Source organism: Tursiops truncatus, chromosome 15, assembly GCF_011762595.2.
Source record: "Tursiops truncatus isolate mTurTru1 chromosome 15, mTurTru1.mat.Y, whole genome shotgun sequence".
In the NCBI taxonomy this organism is placed as follows: Eukaryota; Metazoa; Chordata; class Mammalia; order Artiodactyla; family Delphinidae; genus Tursiops; species Tursiops truncatus.
In genome coordinates, this window is record NC_047048.1 from 40553079 (window position 1) to 40575170 (window position 22092).

The 22092-nt window shown below is 48.0% G+C and overlaps 1 protein-coding gene across 4 annotated transcripts in view; it reads left to right on the forward strand.

The window, feature by feature from the left end:
- The window catches only part of RIN2 (Ras and Rab interactor 2), a 97803-nt gene that overhangs the window by 41592 nt on the left and 34119 nt on the right, over positions 1-22092 (forward strand). For all 4 annotated transcript variants that reach the window (XM_033840342.2, XM_033840345.2, XM_073792618.1 and 1 more), the window contains 2 exons: positions 15075-15267; positions 18732-18843. In XM_033840342.2, coding sequence (XP_033696233.1) covers positions 15075-15267; positions 18732-18843 — 305 coding nt within the window. The remainder of the gene's footprint in view (positions 1-15074; positions 15268-18731; positions 18844-22092) is intronic.

A 22092-nucleotide genomic window follows, 5' to 3' on the forward strand; every position in this document is an offset into this window, starting at 1 on the left:
ATCTATACTTGCTGTCGGCTACTTTTTCAATCTAGCCATTTGGATGGATGTGTGGGTGTAGAGCTTCTGAAACCATGACGGATGAACGCAGGTGTGATTACCTGTATGTTGTGACTCAGTGCTTATCTCAGTGCTCTGGGAGTCAGGAATTAGGGACTTTCCAGTTTTTCTGTTTTGTTTTTTATTTTATTTCTGGCTGCGTTGGGTCTTCGTTGCTGTGCGCGGGCTTTCTCTAGTTGCGGCTAGCAGGGACTACTCTTTGTTGTGGTGCGTGGGCTTCTTATTGAGTTGGCCTCTGTTGTTGAGGAGCACGGGCTCTAGGCATGCGGGCTCAGTAGTTATGACACATGGGCTCAGTAGTTGTGGCGCACGGGCTTAGTTGCTCCGCGGCATGTGGGATCTTCCCGGACCAGGGCTCGAACCCGTGTCCCCTGCACTGGCAGGTGGATTCTTAACCACTGCACCACCAGGGAAGCCCTGACTCTCCAGTTTTAACAGAGCACCCTTTTACCATTTTCATATGTCTAGATTCAAGGCTAAAGTCCTGGGGAGTTCTGAGCTGACAGCCTATTCATTGGGTGATATTTATGAAACCTGTGAAGTTATGGAAAGGATTATTTGGGGGAGGGGATGAAAAGAGACAATAATCCAGAAATAATGAGAAAAAATATGTACCTTTTATTATTTCTATTTCTGCTTGTGAATCTTAGATCATAAACCTGCAGCAGAAAAGAACTGCCAACAAAATTCTCTCCACCTCTTAGCTTCTTCTCCTTTACTTTGCTCAGTACTTATATGCAGAAATATTTAGCATCGCGTGAATTGATTTGACCAAGGCCATTGGCTGCATCATAACTAAGAACTGAATGTGCCCAAATCTGATACAGCTACTATGGGTGTTTAAATTCTTCTTTTAAACTCAGAATACATCTGCCTCCAGTACAGTTTCCCATATTTAATAAATACATGTCCTCAACGTCGGTAACTTCAAACGCAGAATTTAATGTGACTTCATATTATTCCTTTCCATTTTTTTTCTCTTGGAACGTCGCATACAGAGTGACTATTCTTCTCTGATTTATGGCTACTTCTGCTCTTCTGAAGATCTTGGAGAATGTATTCATGAGGTCATTTGGAAGCAAGTTCAAGTCATTGGAGGCAAAACTCGCTTTGCATTTTGTCTCCTTGCATAGTGTCTGTGTTGTGTGCAGTGTTAGCCAGAAGAACAAACATTTTCCTCTTTTGCCATATCTGGAAACCTGCCTGTACCTCAGGCCATTCGTTCAGATGCTGTGGCATCTGAGGGCAGGCCACGCCTAGAACCAGCCACACCTGTCAAAAAGGTTGGTTTGCCTTCTGCAGCAGACACAGGAAGCTCAGAATAATCATTTGCTACAGAATATTAGGTGTATCTTTCAGTATCTTAGGTCCCTTCTAAAAAATGTTTGCTGTTATCAAAGTTTATGGCTTTGTCTTACACATGATCTATTGCTAAGAATTGTTAATGCACATTTCCACTAATTCTAATTTGTCAGTGCTTGCCTGTTCACATTCTCTCTCAAAGAATATCTGATGGCAAACAGGATAGAGAAGCTCTTTGCTTGGGTTGAAAACAGTTGAAACTCCATTTGTCTGAAACACCCCAAGGGACACCATAGACACAGCCCCTCTTGCCCTCAATGGAAGCAGGACAGGTGGGGTGCTTTGGAGGGACATAGCTCTGTTCATAATTAGCAGTAACGGTTTTGCAGTAAGACATTTACCTATCACGCTCATCGAGGATGTTCTTTTTTTTTTTTTTGGCTGTGTCGGGTGTTAGTTGTGGCACGCAGATTTTTCGATGACGCATGTGGGATCTTTTGTTGCGGTGCGTGGGCTTCTCTCTAGTTGTGGCGCGTGGGCTCTGTAGTTGAGGCGGTGAGCTCAGTAGTTGTGGTGCGCGGGCTTAATTGCCCTGTGGCATGTGGGATCTTAGTTCCCTGACCACGGATCGAACCTGCATACCCTGCGTTGGAAGGAGGATTCTTTACCACTGGGCCACCAGGGAAGTCCCGAGGATATTCTGCTATGACTAGCTTGATCAATTTGCCCCCAGTTCCTTAAGGTGTTTCCTGATTTCAAGGCGCCACGAGTGTCTGGAACAGTGTGTCAAGGAATTCTATGAGGATTGACCAACTCCTTGCTCACACTGTTACCAATGTAGCAACAATTAAGTTCAATTTACAGAAACTATTTCTTGAGTGGGTGCTATTTGCTAAAATACCTATAACTCTTCAGGGGAGCCTGAAGAGTTACCCAACCTAAGGGAGAAAAAATTGTAAACAAGTATTGAAAAATGGAATGAGGACATAATAGGGGACTATGCCAGATGTCCCGGGGACCTCGGAGACAATGCAGGTAATTCCAGGTAGGAGGTGGTTTTAGGAAAGATGAGACTCAGCCTTAAAGAATGAGGTGAGCAAGTGTAAGTACAAGTTCCCCAAACAGCTGTTTTGCCCATCTTGATTGGAGATATTGGGGAAGGTTTTTAAAAAGAACATGTAAGATTCCTTTTTTTAAAAAAATTTTTATTGGAGTATAGTTGATTTTAAATGTTATGTTAGTTTCTGCTGTACAGCAAAGTGAATCAATTATACATATATCCACTCTTTTTAAAATTCTTTTCCCATATAGGTCATTACATAGTGTTGAGAAGAGTTCCCTGTGCTATACAGTAGGTCCTTATTAGTTATCTATTTTACATATAGTAGTGTGTATAACGATTTCTTTTTTGATTAGCAAAGTAGAACATGTACATTGTGGAGAAAGCATAGTGCAAAAAATAAAAATAAGTATTACCATGAACCACCGCCTGAGACAGAGCCACTTCTGATTGCTTGTTGGCTCTTTTATTTCTTCGCCTGGGTGCATATCCTGCCAGTGTTTTCTGTGCGTCCAAGTGGTAGATCGTGCATGATTTTCGCTGACTTACGAGGGCGTTTTGGATCATCCTGGAAATGCACAGTGTGTCCTAGAAGTTGATTCCATCTTTGTCGGGGGGCTGGCGTCCCTGCCCACACTGCACTTGGGCACACAATTTTGACAGTGGCATCCTTTGGAGTTGGATCCATCTCGGCCTTTACAGACCCTGGCTGGCTGCTACATTGGTAGTTGACTCTGCCGCAAAACATCTGCTCGGTTAGATGCAGTGGTGATTTAGTTCAGCTCGGAGACAACAGCGGTGTGACCCAAAGGAGAGCTGCCTTTCCGTGAAACCCCGCACTGGCCGCAGCCCGGGCTCCAGGGTCAGCGGGCGAGACCCAGCCGGCCTGGCCCCTGCTCCTGCTTTCAGCTCCAAGCGTTCCCAGGACAACAGGTTCTTTGTTCCTTTCTTAGTTTTACAGGAACGAGTGAAGGCCCCTGCCAGCTCTGGCCCATATCTGCCCTTTTCATCTCTCACTGGAGAGATGACGGCAGGAAGTTCATAAGCAAAAAAAGTCACCAAATCCTTCTCCTCTCGTGAAAATGGCAGGGCCTCCTCCCCGAAGGGGAAATGTTCCCTTTTCTGTGCTGTTCTCTCCAACTGGTCCTCAGTAGATGAAGCCTTTTCACAAAAATCCTCCTACCACGTGCTTTTAGAAATCTCTTTGAGGAAGTTGAGGCCTCCTCCCCCAGAAAGCAGCAGCCCTTGAGGAATAAAGCCCGTGACCCAAAATCTGTTCATCTTTTTCCTTGCAGAGTTTAAGGGTACAAAAAGGCCTTGAGGAATGAAAATATCCATTTTCATGGTATAGGGAAACTGCACAGGTCAGGACTGGGCCCAGTTCTATCAATTTCTAGCGTTTTGACCTCAAAGAAGGCAATAAACTAAATAAATAAAGCCTGTGCTCTGCAACGGGAGAGGTCACAACAGTGAGAGGCCCGCGTACCGCAAAAAAAAAAAAAAAAAAAAAAATTTGGAACTGGTCCTTTTGCCAGAAATTTTTATTAGATGGATCTGTTTGGGATGAGCTGTTGTTTTCTCTGTCTCTACAGAGGAGTCTTTTTCTGCTAACATTTTTCTAGAACCTATTGATGTCCTGATTCATCTCCCACCAAGCCTGGCATCTTAGCCACTTCTTGGTATTTGGGGTGTGTTTGGATTCCTTCTGATACATCGGCAAGGATCTACTGCTCCAAGAGCAAGGCCAGGGTGGACTCAGGGCTCCGACTTCTGTCTGGTCCTTAATTCTGAAGACAACTCTGCACTGGCCTCTTGTAGCTGGAAGGCTGAGCCCTCTGGAGGGCCGTGTCCAAGTGCATCTTCCTTGCCATTGCAGCTGGTTCATCATGTGAAGAGGTTCTGTTAGGCTGGGGGGCCACTGAAGGCTCAACACGGGCAGAACGAGGAAAGGAGTCTCCCCGAGAGGGAGGATATGCCTGGAAATTTCGACACAGAAACATCAGGAGAAGTAGCTTTCCATCCTTACTGTTTTCCATCTGGAGGTTGAGGATGGCGAGCACCAGAGTCCAGGTTGGGACTCGACCCTGATGATGGACGGAGGGCACCCCAGCTAGAGGCACCTGCTGGGAGCCATCCTCAGGAAGGCTCACTTTTTTTTTTTTTTTGGCCACACAACGTGGCTTGCGGGATCTTAGTTCCCCGACCAGGGACGGAACCCGGGCCCCCTGCTGTAGCAGCGCAGAGTCCTAACCACTGGGCCGCCACAGAATTCCCTGTAGAATAGTATTTGAATAGTCTAGAGTGAAAAGACATTGCCTTGTTTCTTTTTCTGAATTTCTAAAAATTAGGAGAGAATAAGAGACATCCTGGAAACTACTGAACAGAATCTACTCGTAGTTCTCAAGATGCTCCAGGCTCTTCTACTCAGCTCTTTTCGGATTTTGTTTGTTTTAGTAACAGATTCCTTTTTTCAACAAGAATCCGTCTCTAGAGACGGGGCAACTGAGACTGGAGGACAGGCAGTAATGGGCCCAAGCCTCACAGTTAGAAAGAGTCAACTGAGGCTTTGATCCAGGTCTGACTACAAATGCTCTTCCCCCAAAACCACTGAGGATCATGAGGCTTAGCGGACCCTAGGATCGGGGTCCACGTGCCTTCCAAAACATTGCATCTTGATATTGCCTCGTTCACGTGTGTGGGAAGTGGGGGGGTTTGATTCTGAGTAAATGAGAATCCACTGATAAATGAATGGTACATCCCCAGGAGGTGTGTGCGTGAGGTTCCCACTTTGGGTTTTTCCTTTCCTTCACCAAAGGTAGCTTTCCTGCCAGGAGGATCTCCCGATGCCTCCTGTGCTCAACCAGCTGGGGCACATCTGGCCACTTTGGTTGGAATTCTAAGTCTCATCCCCAGCGGTGGGGAAGGCATTCTGTATCGGGGGGCCTTGATTGGAGAGCTTAGCACCAATGCCCTTTGTCTGGCAGGCGTGGAAGTGCAATTCTAGACCAAAACTCAGCAATGACTTTTACACTCAAAGTCTACCCCTTGTTGCTCAATGGAAGGCTGGAGGGGGTGTCCATGAGGGGAACACATGAGCAGTGAGGACAGAGCTGCTAAAAGTTTGGATTTGTTGCCCTGGAAGGATTTGGGCTGCTTCTTTTCTCGCCCCAGACCCTGAGATGGCCAGAGGCCAGGGGGCTCTTGCTGGCTCTGGTGATTTTTGCCACTGTAGGGGAGGAAAACTTTCCTTCCTACCCTCTAGCTTCTATATTGATCTAGTAATTAAATTGACATAAGACCTTAACAGGAGAAAAACAAATTTTGTACGTAACAGGGCCCTCAAGGCGTGAAGCCCAAAGACGGTCAGCAGACAAGGCTTCTGTGCCATCCTGAGCTAAGACAGGGCTCAGGATCTCCTTCAAAGAGGAGAAGACAGTTCACAGGAAGGTGAGAGGAGCAGGTGTTGGTAAACAGGTGTCTGCGATGCAGAGAAGTCTTTCTGTTATGGAAGGTCACCTTTGCCAGTAGCTCTCTTCCTGGCCAGGCCTCTATCCGAGTTCTTTCAAGCAGTTAAGGGGAAGGTGGCTCTCTCTGAGTCAGCTGGGCCGAGTCTTCAACTTGAAACAATCCACTTGCCAAAGTGGCGTATTTTGGGGTGGCGTATCTGCTTCCCCTCCCCACCCATTTCCTGGTAAACACAGAGACAAGAACCCTTTGTCTCCTGAGACAGGAACCAGTGGCCAGATTCTATTGTCGGGGCCTGGCTAGGGACAGGCCTGAGTCAGAGGATGTGCAGTGGGGACCCAGGCAGAAGCTATGGAGACCCAGGGTCCCCCACTTCTCTTTGCCCACTGAGCTTCTCCCCTTTCTCCGTCACAAGGAATCAACCTCCTACCCCATCCCTGTCATGCCCAGAGCAGGCATTTATTCCACGCCTCCCCAGGATTGGGCCTGAGTATGGCCAAGGGATGAAGTAAGGCTAGAAAGAGATACGTGTGATACAGAGTAAAATGGGGTGAGCGCCCCGGAGGCATATAAACAGTGGGTGAAGGAATTCAGCGCAGCTGCAGGGGCCCGGGGCGGGGTGGGGGGCGCTGGGGACAGGATTTGAGACTGGTTTTGACAGGCGGGTCGGAGTCAGTTATGGACACTCAAGAACAGCTTGAACGTGAGCAAGGAGGGGGCTGAGCAGGGGCAAATAGATGCTTGTCTCAGGATGACCTTCCCCCTTGAAACTAAGAGAAGGGTTTGTGAAGATGAATACGGGAAAAATATTCTCTTCTCATTTGAACTGTCTCGGCCCAAGCTTCATTGATTGTGCCATGATTTTTCACTTATTCATGTACCATCTTTACTCTTCATTTACCTCATGTTTTTCTTTAAATTGACTCACTTGTTACATTTATTTTAAAATAAATTTAATAAGTCAGTCATGAAAAGACAAGTGCCACATGATTCTACTTAGAGCTCAGGCTCAGTAGTTGTGGCGCACGAGCTCAGCTGCTCCGTGGCACGCGGGATCCTCCCGGACCAGGGCTTGAACCCATGTCCCCTGCATTGGCAGGCGGATTCTTAACCACTGCGCCACCAGGGAGGTCCCTATATGAGGTATTTAGAGTTGTGAAATTCATAGGGACAGAAAGTAGAGGGTGGTTTCCAGGGACTAGGGGGAAGGGAGGAATGTGAGTTACTGTTTAACAGGTATAGAGCTTCAGATTTGCAAGAGGAAAACAGTTCTGAACATGAATGGCTTTATTGGACGATTCTCAAATCAGGAAGCATCCCATCTAGCCAAGAGAAAGGAACTCCCTAGAGCTGCAGAAAAGGAAAGGTTTTTTAAGGTAGAGAGGAAATGGAAACATGAAATTATTAGCAAGGAATTCGTTGTTTTTGGCAAGGTCACCCTCCTAAGGGAAAGGAAGGGGTCTCTCAGGCTGAATATCTTATTAGTGCTTGCAAGGAAATTTCAAGCTGGCTGGTCAAAGGTCACATTCCTGGGGAAGGTTGAAACCATACTTAGGTTAGGTAGTAAGTTTTGATGAGCTCAGCACAAGTGACTCCATTTGGGACCTGTTGTTTCTTTTTGAACAGTACTGATGGTTGTACAACAATACGAATGTATTTAATACCACTTAAAAATGGTTAGGATAGTAAGTTTTATGTCATGTGTCTTTTTCCACAATAAAAAATGGGGAAAAAAGTAAATATCCCCACCATAATTGGGAATTACACTAAATACATGTAACTATTATATTAAATACTGGACATTAAAATAAAAATTGTGCTTCCATGAACTACCTTAGTGTATCCAGCACTCTTTGGGAATTACTGTCAACTTTTAATAAACCACTGAAAAGTTATAAAATATCAAAATTAATCTATTCTATCCTACCAGGTAGGATTTTGTTTTGTTTTTGAGTTCTTCGCTTTGTAGCAGGACTGCAGCTCTCTATGTCAGGCAAATAGGCAATGAGATGAATCTTAAGCCATAATTAAGTCCTAGGAAAAGCAACTTGGAACCTTGGGCTCTTCTCTTGTTTGTTTTTGTTTTGTTTTAATGACGACGTTAGCATCTTATTGATAATAGTCAGCCCCATCTGTTTCTCTTGATTCATCCTCTGACTGTTTATTAGGCCTTTACAGTGTAAGTAAGGAAAAACGATTAGTTTTCTTAAAGGTCTGGAAGGTCCACTGGTGACCTTCAGGGAACCAGCCCTTGGGCTGCAGGAAGAGCTCTGTCTTCCCTGAGAGTTATCTTTGCTGGAAATCCAGGTAGGGCCTGGGAGGTAAGACCCAGGTAGAGCCTGTCTCTCACCCCTTCAGATCCCACGAGGCGGCCCTTGTAAATTACTCAGTCCCACATCCAACGCCGGGATTGGCCTGAAAAGAGCAGGCACGGCGGGCAGGGTACTGCTTCCACGAAGAGAACTGCCTTTTGTAAAGCCTGATAGAGGAGATCAAGGGTGGTGCGTGGGGCAAGGAATCGAGGAGTAGGGAAGAAGGAGACAAAGGCCGAAAGCCAAGGTGTACTTTAGGGGGTTTTGATAATCCTTCCTCCAAATAATCCTGCAGACTTAGTCATCCACATGTCTCCACATGACTCAACTTACAGGGCCCACTAGTTCTGTTAGTAGAGGCAAAGCAGAAAACCTAGTTAAAATATAAGGACGGCTTTTCCATGAAGGAGATTGCAAAGGTAGCGAATTCCAAGGTAGATGGGATAGGGTTTGTGCAAAGGTGCATTGCTCTCCTCCTTGCAAACACACAGAGCGAGCCAGGGAGCCATGGAATCTGGTTTGGGAGCCCACCTTATATATCTATCATATAATTACATAGATATAATTCCTCAGAGTACTTGCCATTCATTCTACGAGAGGTTTCCTCAAGTTGTTGATTGACTAAACCTGTCTCTTTTTTATTGAACTGGGATATAACACTCTGCTCTAGATAGGAAAAGTCTTAGCACATTTAAAATATTTAATTGAAATAGGTTTTGTCCTTAAAAAATAATCAAGTACGTCTTATCATAGGTGTTGATATAAATTATCCATTTAAAAAATGTAATTGTTCAGCTTCATGATGTGTTTCTAATGCACATAGGAAAGGTTTGGAGGGCTTTCTGTTTTTTTCTGTATACTTGTTTTGTCCCCGTGTCCTGACTGAGGACAGAGCCCTCCAGAGCACTGCACTCGTGCTGAGACCCATTCGCCAGATGGACGTGTGCCACCCTTGCTGAGAGTCACAATTGGGCATTTTGCCTTGTATCTAGTTCCCTTAAAGTTCATTTATGCTATTCGACAGCTGAGCTAGGATTCTTGTATACAGAAGGTTGTCGACTGCACTGAAACAACTTCACGTCAAAGTTTCCCGTATTTTATGTATTGCTTTCTTAATTGCCTGTCTTTATTTGAAAAAAAAAGACTTAGCTGTTAAGTAATGTGTTGTTCGGGCTGGAGCCGGGGAGAGGGAGTGGTGTGTTGGGAGGGACAAGGGAGCCTTTCTGAATATACTTTGGTTTAGACCCTGGACCTTAGAAGCTGCCTCAGTGAACTGTGCCATCCTCTGGGGTTCTGGATTAGGAGGACAAGAAAGCATCCCTTGGGAACACTGCTGCAAGTTTGTGGTTTCTCTGAGCTGAATCTGATTCTGTGATCAGGTCTTTCCGCCCGTCCTGCATTAAGATGTGCGGGCTGCCATCACTTTTTCTTGCACCTGCCTAGGCTACCAACGCCTGGTGCCGGGAATGACGGGAATACAGCCAAGTGGAAAGGCCACTCACATCCCACACTCTGAAGAGTCTTAAATTGAGTGTGACCAGAATGTTAGAGAGCGCGGTTCCCGCCAGAGCCGGTGTAGTTGCCACCCATCTGCCGTAGAGCCCTGAGGCCCGGGTTGGTTGGAATGGGAGCACATACTGTCTGAGTTTTCCAGTGCTTTTTTCTCTGCCCCTGGAGGCACCTTAGGTGTGGGGGGCATTCTGTGCTTTGCCCAGTATTTTCACATGTAGGTGCGGGTCTCACTGAATCCATAATTGAACTTCATCTCCCCATGAAAGTGGGCCTAGACACTTGGAAATAGTAGTAATAGTTGAATAAATAAATGAATCCTATGCTCATAAAAGCCCAGTGAGATGCTATATATTTTCCCATCCCGTTTCCCCCAACCTATTATTTTAAGAAATTTCAAATTGCAGAAAAGTAGCAAGAAGAGTACTATTCACCCATACTCACCAGTTGTTGAAATGTTACCACATTTTCCTTACCTCTGTATTTTTGCCTTTTTTTGAGGGGGTGGAAGGGCATGAAGGGCTGATCATTTGGTACTTAATTTCTAACATTTTCACACTTTGCCTCTCTCATGCATCTTTTAAGAACAAGAACATTTTCCTACATAACCATAATAAAGCTAGCACAGTCAGGAGATTAAATATCAATAAAATGTTATCTAATATCTACCCTTTTCAGTTATTCCCAGTTGTTCTTTATAGCTGCTTTTTTTTTTTTTTTTTTTTTTTGCGGTACGCAGGCCTCTCACTGCTGTGGCCTCTCCCGTTGCGGAGCACAGACTCCAGACGCGCAGGCTCAGCAGCCATGGCTCACGGGCCCAGCCGCTCTGCGGCACGTGGGATCCTCCCGGACCGGGGCACGAACCCGCGTCCCCTGCATCGGCAGGCAGACTCTTAACCACTGCGCCACCAGGGAAACCCTATAGCTGCTTTTTATTCTGAGGCCGTATGTGATCAATTCTGTGCACTCAACATGGTTATCACATCTGTTTAGTCTCCTTTTATCTACAATAACCCACAGTTTCTTTTCTTTAAATAATCTTTCACCACACTGACATTTTGAAGAGTTCAGGCCAGTGGTTTTGCAGAAGTCCCTGAATTTGGATTTGTCTGTTTCCTCCCATGTGGATTCAGGTTAAATACATTTGGGGGCAGGAGGACTTGGAGGTGTTATAACCTTCTCAGAGCATCAGAGGTCAGAGGTACCATGTCAGGTGCTGGAGATGTTGACCCTGAGTGCTTGGTCAGGGAGATGTCTCCTAGGTTCCTCCACTGTCAGGGCATCTTCTCCTCTTCAGGATAAGGAATCCATGGGATAATATTTTAAGGCTCTGAACGTTCTGTTTCCTAAGTCTTTCATTAGCATCCATTCATGAGATGTTATTTGCCACTTTCAGACAAAGCTTAAAAAGGGAGCTGGCCAGGTCTCAGGCGCCAGTCTTCCCACTGTGACCATCTCCTGAGTCTCCTACTCGGTGGTTTTTCTTTTATAAGCCACTCATCCTTTGCCCACCCTCACATCTGCATGCAGACATCTGTCTTAGAAATCATGGTTCTATTCATCTCATCAGGTTCTTTCTTGGGTTGGAGTCTCTAGAAACAGAGCCAGAGACAGGGCTTATAGGATGGGATGGGGAGGAAGCCAGGCAAAGATGTGGGGTCAGCAGGGGTGTCGCCTCTGCCTGACCCCGCAGGGAGCTCTGAAGTGGGACTAGCACCCCAGACGCGTCCCACTCATAGCAGCAGGGGCATGGATGCCTGGTTGGTAAAGGCGGTCTAGGCGGGCAGGGCGCCAACAGCATCCACTACAGTTTTAGTATCTCCCTCATTAGTTCTTTCCCAAGCCTTGTCCCCATAAGCAGGACAAGCGTGAGCTTAGTCATTTGCAAAGACAAGGTCTAATTTATGGTTGCTCCTTTATGAGACCCCATGAATCTTATTCACCGCCTTCCTGTCTGGGCCGTGGTTTTTATATTTTTTTCTTTTGCGGTACGCGGACCTCTCACTGTCGTGGCCTCTCCCGTTGCGGAGTACAGGCTCCGGACGCGTAGGCTCAGCGGCCATGGCTCACGGGCCCAGCCGCTCTGCGGCATGTGGGATCTTCCCAGACCGGGGCACGAACCCGTGTCCCGCATCGGCAGGCGGATTCCCAACCACTGCGCCACCAGGGAAGCCCTGGGCCGTGGTTTTTAAAGGTGAGGTCTGTTGTCAGAACGAAGTCTTTATAGCTTCTTTTTTTGGGGGGGGGGTGTGGATCTCTCTCACTCTTATATTTCTTTTCTTTTTTTTTTTTTTACCATCTTTATTGGAGTGTAATTGCTTTACAGTGTTGTGTTAGTTTCTGCTGTGTAGCTTCTTAACAACTGGATGAGCAGGATGGGCCCTTCTAAGGAAGGAAGAAGTGTCAACTCTCAGCACGTGAGTGTCAGGATTGCTGTGTTACAGGTGGTAGAATTTGGTCTTGGTAAAATATCGCCAACTTGAGATGACAGGCCTGAAATATAGCTTTATTAGAGTTCCCAGAACTCTTTCAATGGCTTGTTACCTGTCTCCCCTCCCCTCCAAAAAAAAAAAACCTAATTGGGTCTGAGTTCAAGTGCATATTTTGCTCTTAGGTCTCAAGCACGTGCTCCTCAGGTTCTGGGACTGGCAGCATCAGCGTTACCCCAGAACCTGCTACAAATGCAGAATCCTAAGCCTACTCCGGACCTGCACAATCAGAATATCTGGGGCTGAAACCAGGAAGTGTGGCTTCACACTCCCCAGGAGATTTCTCACCCAGGCTCAAGTGCTGATGCAAAGCAATGGTTGTAAACTTGGCTGTACCCTGGGGAACCTAAACCATTCTGATGTCTGCGTTCTGCCCCAAAGTGTCTGATTTATTGGATCTGGGGGTGCAGTCTAGCCATCACAAAACTTTAAACTCCCCAGGCGATTTTCATGGGCAGCCAGGGGTGAAAATCACTGCCATAAAGTTGCCTGCCTTACCTCATGGGAAAGGAATTTTAACACCAGCTTCATTTTGAAGAGTTTGTTCCTAGAGCTGCAAAGATTCACTTCAAAATACCTGGAGGCCCTGGAATGGCATTTCCAGAATGAGGAACTGCCCTCTCTGGGCACAGATGGTCCCATCTGGAAAACTGCAGCAGCGGTAAAGAAAAACACTCACATATCTGAGAGCAGAGGAAATGTAAATCTTGAATGGGAACACGAGATTCTTTAGATCTGGAGCGAGTCAAGAGGTGATGGAGAGGGTGTGGGGAGGGGGGGTCTCTGGCGGCCCTCGTGCTGTCATCGTGGGGGGCTGTTTCTGAGCCTGCATGCCCCAAAATGTTCACTTAGGTGGGCTTCCTCTTAGGGGTGGAGTGGTCCACGTGGGGGTGACACACTTCCTTTCCCTCCCTCCCCTTCATTCAGACCCACCACCTGTCTTCCTCACTGGTAAAGCCTTCCTCCAGGCCATACATTTGTGTCTCTTTGGGTGCAGACATTTGAAGATGGTGTGTACCCCACCTGAACTCGGCTGTGCAGACATGGATGGTCAGGCCTGGTGGTCCCACTGGCTGTTCCAGGGCCATGTTGATGACCAGCTCATGGAGAGCTCTGAGCGTGGTAGAGGGGAAGACACCCCAGAGCTTAAGCAGCCTTGGGCAGGGGTCTCCACCCTCTCTTGACAGAGGCCTGCCCTTGGGCAGGCTCCTCAAGGAAGGAAAGAGCCTCCTCTGGTCCTCTTTTAGAAAACTGGGATCCTGGCCCCTCCTTTCAGGGCTACCGTGAGGAAGGGTTGAGAAAATATTGATAAAGGTTGGGCCAACAGTAGGCACCACTTGATACAAGCCTTCCCGTGTGCATGATCTCAGCTGTTACTTGCAAAGTTGGAGGAACACCAGACCTCTGGAATTTCTACCTCTGCCATTTCATGGTTGTTTATTACTCTGGACAGCTCGGGAGCTTCTTGGGGCTCAGTTTCCTCATTTGTAGAATGGGGATTAAATACTCAATAGCAGGGGTAGGGTTGGGTGCCAAGGGAAATGATGGACAGCAATATGGTATCTTTTTTTATAAATTTATTTAGTTTTGGCTGCATTGGGTCTTTGTTGCTGCATGCGGCCTTTCTCTAGTTGTGGCGAGCGGGGGCTACTCTTGGCCACGGTGCACGGGCTTCTCACTGCGGTGGCTTCTCTTGTTGCGGAGCAGGGGCTCTAGGCGCGCGGGCTTCAGTAGTTGTGGCTCGCGGGCTCTAGAGCGCAGGCTCAGTAGTTGTGGCGCACGGGCTTAAGCTGCTCCGTGGCATGTGGGATCTTCCCGGACCAGGGCTCGAACCCGTGTCCCCTGCATTGGCAGGCGGATTCTTAACCACTGCACCACCAGGGAAGTCCAATTTTTTTCTTTTTTTTTTTTTGAGATTTCATCACATGCCATGCAGTTCTGTGGTTTTCAGTATTTCATGAAGTTGCACAGCCATGAGCTCACTTCATTCCAGAGCAGTTTCGTTACCTCGAAAGAACCTCCACTCCCATGAGCGGTCATGAGATACCCCACGCCACTCCCCATCCCCCAGCAGCCACTAATCTTTCTGTCCCTATGTTTTTCCCTAATCCAGATATTTCATTTAAGTAGAATCAGCACACTATTGTGTCGGGCTTCTTTCACTGAGCGTGGGGTCTTCAAGGTTTATTCATTTCGTAGCATGGACCAGTGCCTCATTCATAAAAAGAATGAATGACTCTAATGGCTGAATCAAATTCCATTGTATGGATAGACCACGTTTTATTTATCCATTCTCTAGTTGATGGAGATTCGGGATGTTTCCACTGTATGTATGGCAATTATGAATAATGTTCATACGGTTTTATGAATAGCACAACACACCATTCACCTGTGGTTTTCTATTGGAAATAATATAGTAAAAGGAAAACGAAAGTGCCTGGCAAGAAATGAAATGCAGTTCTTTGGGTTCAAAATGAGTGTGCGTGAGTGTGAGTGTTTGTCTTTGCTTTTAGCGCTTGCCTGGTCATGCTCTTGATTTCACGGTTACCATACGGAATTGAGCGTGTTTGGCTCAAAGTTAGAAATGTTCTATGGCAGAAGATAGAGTAAACAGCATTTAGGATGTTTAGAACCTTGTGAAAACTGGGTTAGAAGTAGAAGGTTGGGTGTGTTGAGTGTTGTTGAGTACTGTCTGTAACGTTAGAGATAAAGAGTGAACTAGAACTTTGTGTCTGCCCCCGGAAAGCTTTCAGTCTGGAGGGGAAGGCAAAGGAGATGGTGATGACAGGACAGCCCCATCAAGGAGACCGAGAGATGCTGTCCTTGTGTGGGGGATTGTGCCGCAGCCGTTTGACCCCTGCCAATTCTCTCTCCTAGCATGGTGAGACACAAGGACGATGGCTACTCCGAGGAAAAGGATGTGAAGACCTGTCCCCGGGACTCTGGCTACGACAGCCTGTCCAACAGGCTCAGCATCTTGGACCGGCTCCTGCACACCCACCCCATATGGCTGCAGCTGGGTCTGAGCGAAGACGAGGCGGCAGGAGTCCTACGGGCACAGCCTCCGGGGGTAAGACTCAGAAGCGGGAAAGCAGGTGGAGGTGGGCAGGGCTGCCGCTTCCTTAAAGAGAAAGACGTGGACTTCCAGAGAGCTCTTCCCAGCCTGCAGGGAGCACGGTTCCCAGTGTGTACCTCGTTACACTGCAGAGAAGTTCTGGAGGCAGCTCCCAGGAACAGAGCCCTTCGTGATTTGCCTTTCTGCCTTCCTCTGCCCGGTGACCATGTGTACCCAGGTCTGCAGGGTAACCGGGCGCCGGGGTCCTGAGGACGGGCCGTTGGCTGGAGGCCCTGGGCCTGCCTTCTGGAGATATGACGTTGGGGATGAGTCTGGTTGTGGGGTCCTCAGTTGCCCCTGTGGTTTTCCTTTCAGCATGAGCCTGGGCACCCTGCCAGGGCCCAACCATCCAACATGGGACCCAGTCTTCAAAAGTTCCATGTCCATAGTCTTGTCTGCTCTGGCTGTCAATGTGATCCTCCTTTCCTTGGATTGTCTCAGGGACAAATCAAAGTCCAGTTGGGTTTTTTCAGCTCCCCCCTACCCAAGACCAGTCTCATCTTACTCAAGCCCACTCCATGACGCTAGAGAAGTTTCTCAGAAAATGTTATTCAGTGATGGGTAGGTATTTCCTGTGCTGTCTGTCATGGTAGCCGCTTGCCTCATGTAGCTATTTAAATTACATTAATAAAATAGAATAAAAAATTCGGTTCCTCTGTGGCATTAGCCACATTTTAAGGGCTCCCTAGTCCCAGGGGTTGGTGGCTACCATATCGGATGGATAGCTCAAAGTAGTGAACATTTCCACCATCATAGAAAGTTCTACTGGACAGCGCTTGTGTACAATGTCTACTTCCAAAACAAGGATAAATACAGTAAATCACAGATAAAATAATACTGGAAACAACACATAACAAGAGATAGAAACTAAGAAATAGATGGAGAGGCAAGGAGAAAATTCCTTCCGTAGCTGGCTGAAGAATGTTGTAACAGTTGGGCACAAAAATAAACTTTTAAGTTTCCTATCAGCCAGAGCTTGTCAGTGATCACTTTTTGACTTGTAAGTGAGTCTTTGTTTCTCATCTGACAGAAGCAGACAGGACCAAGTCCTCTGTTGGGACACACTCAGGGTGACAAGCGCAGTATTGGATCATCTCTGCAGAGAATTCCTTGGCCAGCGTGCCGGGTTGTTGCGCTTGGTTTTGGTCTATATGATCAGGACCCCCTTCTGTGAGGCCCCCACTTTTTTCAGGCTGAGTTGTCTGCTCCTGTATTTCTGCAAAAAATTCTAAAGAGGGAGGTTGCCATGTTGCTAGGCAACAGTTCCCCTCCCTGCCAGTCCCAGTTCCTGGAGTCAGGCACGTCCATTCCTGCTGAGACCTGATGGGGAACGAGTCAGGCAGAAGGTTCTCCACCTACCTGAGCCCTGGGCAGGACCTGCCTGACGGGGTGGGGCAGGCCGAGGGTGGGGTGAGGACGCGAGAGGCCACGGTTCACCAGGAGAAGTGAGGCTGCTGAAGAGAAAGAAGGGCAGGTGTGTGAAGGAGAGAGATTTGCAAGAGCAGCTCTGGTGGCATCTGGTCCTTGGGCTGCCACCATCCCTGACTCATCTACAGCCTAAGACAGTGGCTGGCAAACTGTTTCTATAAAGAGTCGGAGTATCACTATTTGGGGCTTTGTAGCGCATACAGTCTCTGTCACAGCCACTCAACTCTGCCATCGTAGGGCAGCCATAGCCATAGACAGTACGTAAACCAAGAAGCAAGGCTGTATGTCAGTAACACTGTGTTCGTGAAAGCAAGCAGCAGGATGGATTTGGTCTGTAGGCCAAGCTTTACCAACTGTTGACCTAAGGTTTCAGACGTTCAGGAGATACAGCTTAGAGGTTGTGCCCTCCCTGACCCCAAGGCTCAAGGAGATCCCACCTCCCTAAGGGAGCGATACTTCTTTCCACCCACCAGCAGCTACCTCCCACCAGTACTTTGGGGCTTTTACTCAACCCGATAGCACTGAGGAAACACCTGCTTAAGCTTCAGGGTGACCCAGAGCCATTGACTCCCAGAGCTGGCAAATTCTTTGGCTGCCTCCCTATGGGTGCTGGGAAAAAAGAGGGAACTTAAGATCTTCCTGTCTCCTTACCAGATACCCAATTCCCATTACCCCTCCACCCCCAAAAATCATCTTAGGAGCTATTGACTGGACATCGAGAAAGAAATGAAGATTAGGTGGAAAAAATAAAAGGCTTTAGAAAAGCAGGAGAGAGTAGGTATCCAAATGCAGAGGAAAGAGATGTAGGTAAAGAAACAGGACAGGATGGGATCCTTGGAGAAGGCTCATGTACCCCAGGAAGGAACAAGGACGCAGCGGATCACCACACTGCAAGCTCCAAGGAGTGCCATTTGATTTGTTGTCTAAATAGGTGGCGCCCCCTGGAGTTGTGCAGTGCATGGCCTGCACAGAGCAGTACACGGCATACTCGCCTCTGCAGTGACAGAGGCTAGGATGGTCTCCTGAGATCAGCACCGGGGGTTGGGTGGGTTTAAACATACATCTAGGGCTTCCCTGGTGGCGCAGTGGTTGGGAGTCCGCCTGCCGATGCAGGGGACGCGGGTTCGTGCCCCGGTCTGGGAAGATCCCACATGCCGCGGAGCGGCTGGGCCCGTGAGCCATGGCCGCTGAGCCTGCGCGTCCGGAGCCTGTGCTCCGCAACGGGAGAGGCCACAACAGTGAGAGGCCCGTGTAACGCAAAAAAAAACAAAAAAAAAACATACATCTAAAGACATTATTTGGAACTGGAGGGAGCTGTCACAAAGTGAAGCGAGTCAGGAGTAAAGTTAGGACCGCCACCTCAGTGTTGGCTGTGGCGAACCTCAGAGCCCAGCTACCTGTCTCCCGGGGGAAGTTGCCCTTTTCAGCTCCAGCAGATGTGGCCATGCCTGGTCTTGCCTTATCATCCCATTCTCCAAGAGAAGCTAGACATTCGGATTTTAATGTGAAAAACAAAACACCTTGTGCTTTTTCACTGTTGGCAGCAAATTCAGATTTCTATCTTAAATACACCCATAAGCCAAATTAGCCAAAGAACCTCTAATTCACCACCTATGGCTTAGCCGTGTTACCTGTGTCTAGAAATTTAGGGTTCGTCAACCAGGATGCCTTTATCAGACACGGGCTAGAGAATATGTACCGTGAGCTGTAAAGCAGTCACCAGGCTGAAAATGCTGTTGCAGACTTAGCCTCACGGAGAAGGTTCTGGCAAAGGGAAAGTGGGATTCTCCTGAGGCCAGTTACCCAAGAAGGGCACCTGTGGCCTGTCTGCTCATCACCCCTTTCCATGGCAGTAGTGTTCTGCCTTAAGCCGTGTAGCTCGGCTACAAGAGGGGCTCCACTCATGGGTGCTGGGTATGCAGGTTATCACATGCCCAGGTCCCAGCCTTTGAGATGTTTCCTAAGCTTGAACTTTTTTTACCCTCCCCTAGATCTTCCTGGTTCGTAAATCCACCAAAATGCAGAAGAAAGTCCTCTCCCTTCGCCTGCCCTGTGAATTTGGAGCCCCACTCAAGGAATTTGCCATCAAGGAAAGCACATACAGTAAGTGGTCATCGGGTGGTTGGGTCCCGGTGACACGGGGGCCTGGGGTCTTTGAGCCAGTAGAATAGGAGAGAGCCTGCACTTTGAGACGAACAGACGTGGGTCTGTGTCCCAGCGCTATCGCTTGTCCCAGGATGACTGGGCAGGTAACCTGCCCTAGGAGCCTCGGTTTTCTTATCTGTATAGCGACATCTGTACGGTGTTAACAGTTCAGTTAAACAACCTGTGTGCAAGGTTCGCATTCTGCTGCCTGGCATACAGCAGGGGCCTAACAGAGGCTGGTTTCCTCGCCCTCTTCCCAGTTATGCAGGGCGCGGTCCCCAGGTTTGCTGATGACTGAGCTGCAGGGTGGGCTGCACCGCTGAGCCTTTTTATGGGCTCTCACGCCAAAGAGTGTGTCTGCACAGCTCTGTGAATAGTCCTTGAGGGGCTATGTTCCCTCTAGGCCATCGCTGTTCAGTGTGCCATGAAAGGCAGCTGATCGTAGGCAGAATCTAGCCCTTTGGAAAAAATGGACCGGCTGAAGTTTTGGAGGGATCGTGGTCAGGAGTGTCGGTTTCTTTCTGCCGAACCATGGTCATTGGAAATCTGAAATCTTGGAGGGCCAAGTTTTCAATGGGAAAGGGAGCAAACAGTCCTGATGTCCTGACAGGCTCCCAGCCGCCATCAGAAGATGGACCTACGCCCCCAAGGGGGAGGCTTCACCGAGCCACAGGTGAGCAAGCTGAGGTGTGAAGGCGAGTTTGGATGCTGGTCAACTGTCCAATAAGATGACGGAGACCAGGTTCTCGTTATAACCTGAGCGAGCCTCAGTCCCTGCCTTGGAAGGAGCCGAAGGTCCTGAGACCAATTTCAGGGCAGATCCTGGCTTCCACTCAGCCCAGAGTTCATAGTCTTGCTGAGCCCAAGAGTCGTTAACTGGGTCTGGAGGAGGTGTTTCTGGAGCAGCCTCTGTGATGTATGACTGGCCTCAGGTCCCATGATGTTTTCCCTCCAGGCCTCTCCCAAGGCCCCTGGCTTCAGGGAAAAGCTTCCACGTGCAAAATCATCTGAGCCGTCACTGAACCTGGCTAATGATCCCTGGTTTATTTACGTTAGGAGGGAATCAGAAGGTAGATTTCAAACCCACCATCTGAAAGGCAATGAATTAAATATTAAATGAAGAAAGGTGGTTCTGAGTTGGCTTTTGAAGCTCAGCTAGCCAAGAAGTGATACATCTAAGTGTTTTTTTTTTTTTTTAATTATATATTTACTTTTGGCTGCATTGTATCTTCGTTGCTGCGCGCGGGCTTTCTCTAGTTGCGGCGAGCAGGGCCTACTCTTCGTTGTGGTGCGCGGGCTTCTTATTGCGGTGGCTTCTCTTGTTGCAGAGCATGGGCGCTAGGCGTGCGGGCTTCAGTTAGTTGTGGCACACGGGCTCAGTAGTTGTTGCTCACGGGCTCTAGGGTGCAGGTTCAGTAGTTGTGGCGCACGGGCTTAGTGGCTCCATGGCATGTGGGATCTTCCCGGACCCATGTTCCCTGCATTGGCAGGAGGATTCTTAACCACTGCACCACCAAGGAAGTCCCCTAAGTGGTTTTTAAATACCTTCTAACAGCCAAAGTTAACCATGATAAGTTAGCCTGCAAATCCCTCCTTCCCCTCCTGCAATAAGTACAGTTAGTGTTTGTACTTTAAACTTTACTTGTTGTTCACCTGAGGTCCCTCCCTGGCTGAACAATTTCCTCCCTATTTTGTAAAGACTTTTATCACTTCCCTAGTCCTCTCCAGGTGACTTAAAGTGGCTGAAAGAGCTAGTCTGAGCAAAGAATTAACCTGCCTATAACTGATTACCACAAGGCCTCAGTCACACCAGGATGGCCCCTTCCCGGCCAGGGTCTACCTTCTCTGCAAATTGAGGTGCACTGAGAGAGGAAGGGCTGGCTTTAAAAACATAGATATTTTATCATAACATCTGGACAGTGTGTTTCATAATAAGTACCACCTCATATCTGTGTAGATTTCTTTCACACGTTACTCCATTTTTTTTTTAATGTTCATTTATTTACTTATTTGGTTGCGTCGGCTCCTTAGTTGTGGTATGCGGACTCTTAGTTGCGGCATGTGTGTGGGATCTAATTCCCTGACCAGGGATTGAACCTGGGCCCCCTGCATTGGGAACGTGGAGTCTTACCCACTGGACCACCAGGGAAGACCCTAAGTTACTACATTTGTTAAAAAATTGCACTTCCCACTACTATCCTTCTGGGAGACAAGGGAAGTACAGTTATTGTCCATTTTACAGATGAGAAAACCGAGGCTCAGAGAGGTTAACCTACCCCAAGTCCATTCCCTTTTACTTAACTCACAAAACTGTGGTGCACATGTGTGTGTGTTTCTGTTTCTGTGTCTGTCTGTCTGTCGCTCATGGTATATGTGTGGAGGTATAGATGTGTTTTGGGTGCTACAGAAATAGTAAGTGAAATAATACAATGTAAGCAAGTAATAAGCAAAATAAATGAGGCTATGGAAGGGAGAGAAACTCGTCTGATTGAGGAAATGAGGAAATCTTCACACAGCTGAGGCTCTTTGGAATGTTGCTGGAAGAATGGCTGCAGGGGTGGCATTTCAGCAAAGAGGGACTGAGGAGTGGTTGGCAAATACATGAATTTTTGAAGTCAAGCCACTCTCTGTTCCATCAACTAGAAGATGTATGAAATGGCGCACCGACTTGACAGAATATTTCTTGCACGCTTGCACGCTTGGTGGTGGTGGTGGGAGTGGGTAGGGGCTAAATTAATTTTAGAATCTTTCCTACAGAGTTGACCTCAAAGCTGATTTATGAGAATCACGTGTTATCCTCCAAGCCTCGAGCTCCTTCTCTGCCTTGTGTCTGTACCAGAAGTGGCCCGTTTTGGCAAAGAGGATTGTGACCCAGGAGGTCCAGCCCGGGAGGGTCAAGGGCCGGTGGGGCCTTGGCGTCCCCCAAGCCCTGTCTCCTGATGGCCTCTCACTCCTGCCCGTCTGGCCCCTGGACCCTGCCCAGCTTTGCATCCCAAACTTTAGCTGTGTCATTTGAGTCTGCGCTGGTCTGTTTACCAGGCACTGGAGCACGTGCTCCAATGAGTCAGGGGCCAGACTTCTAGGCCCCCAGCCCCTCCCCTGGCCTGTGTCTGGCGGCCGCACAGCTGGTTCCCGTCAGCCGTGTGAGAGTTGGTCAGGGAGCACAGGGATGCTCCTGCCCTCGCAGCAGGCAACATCCAGCACTGA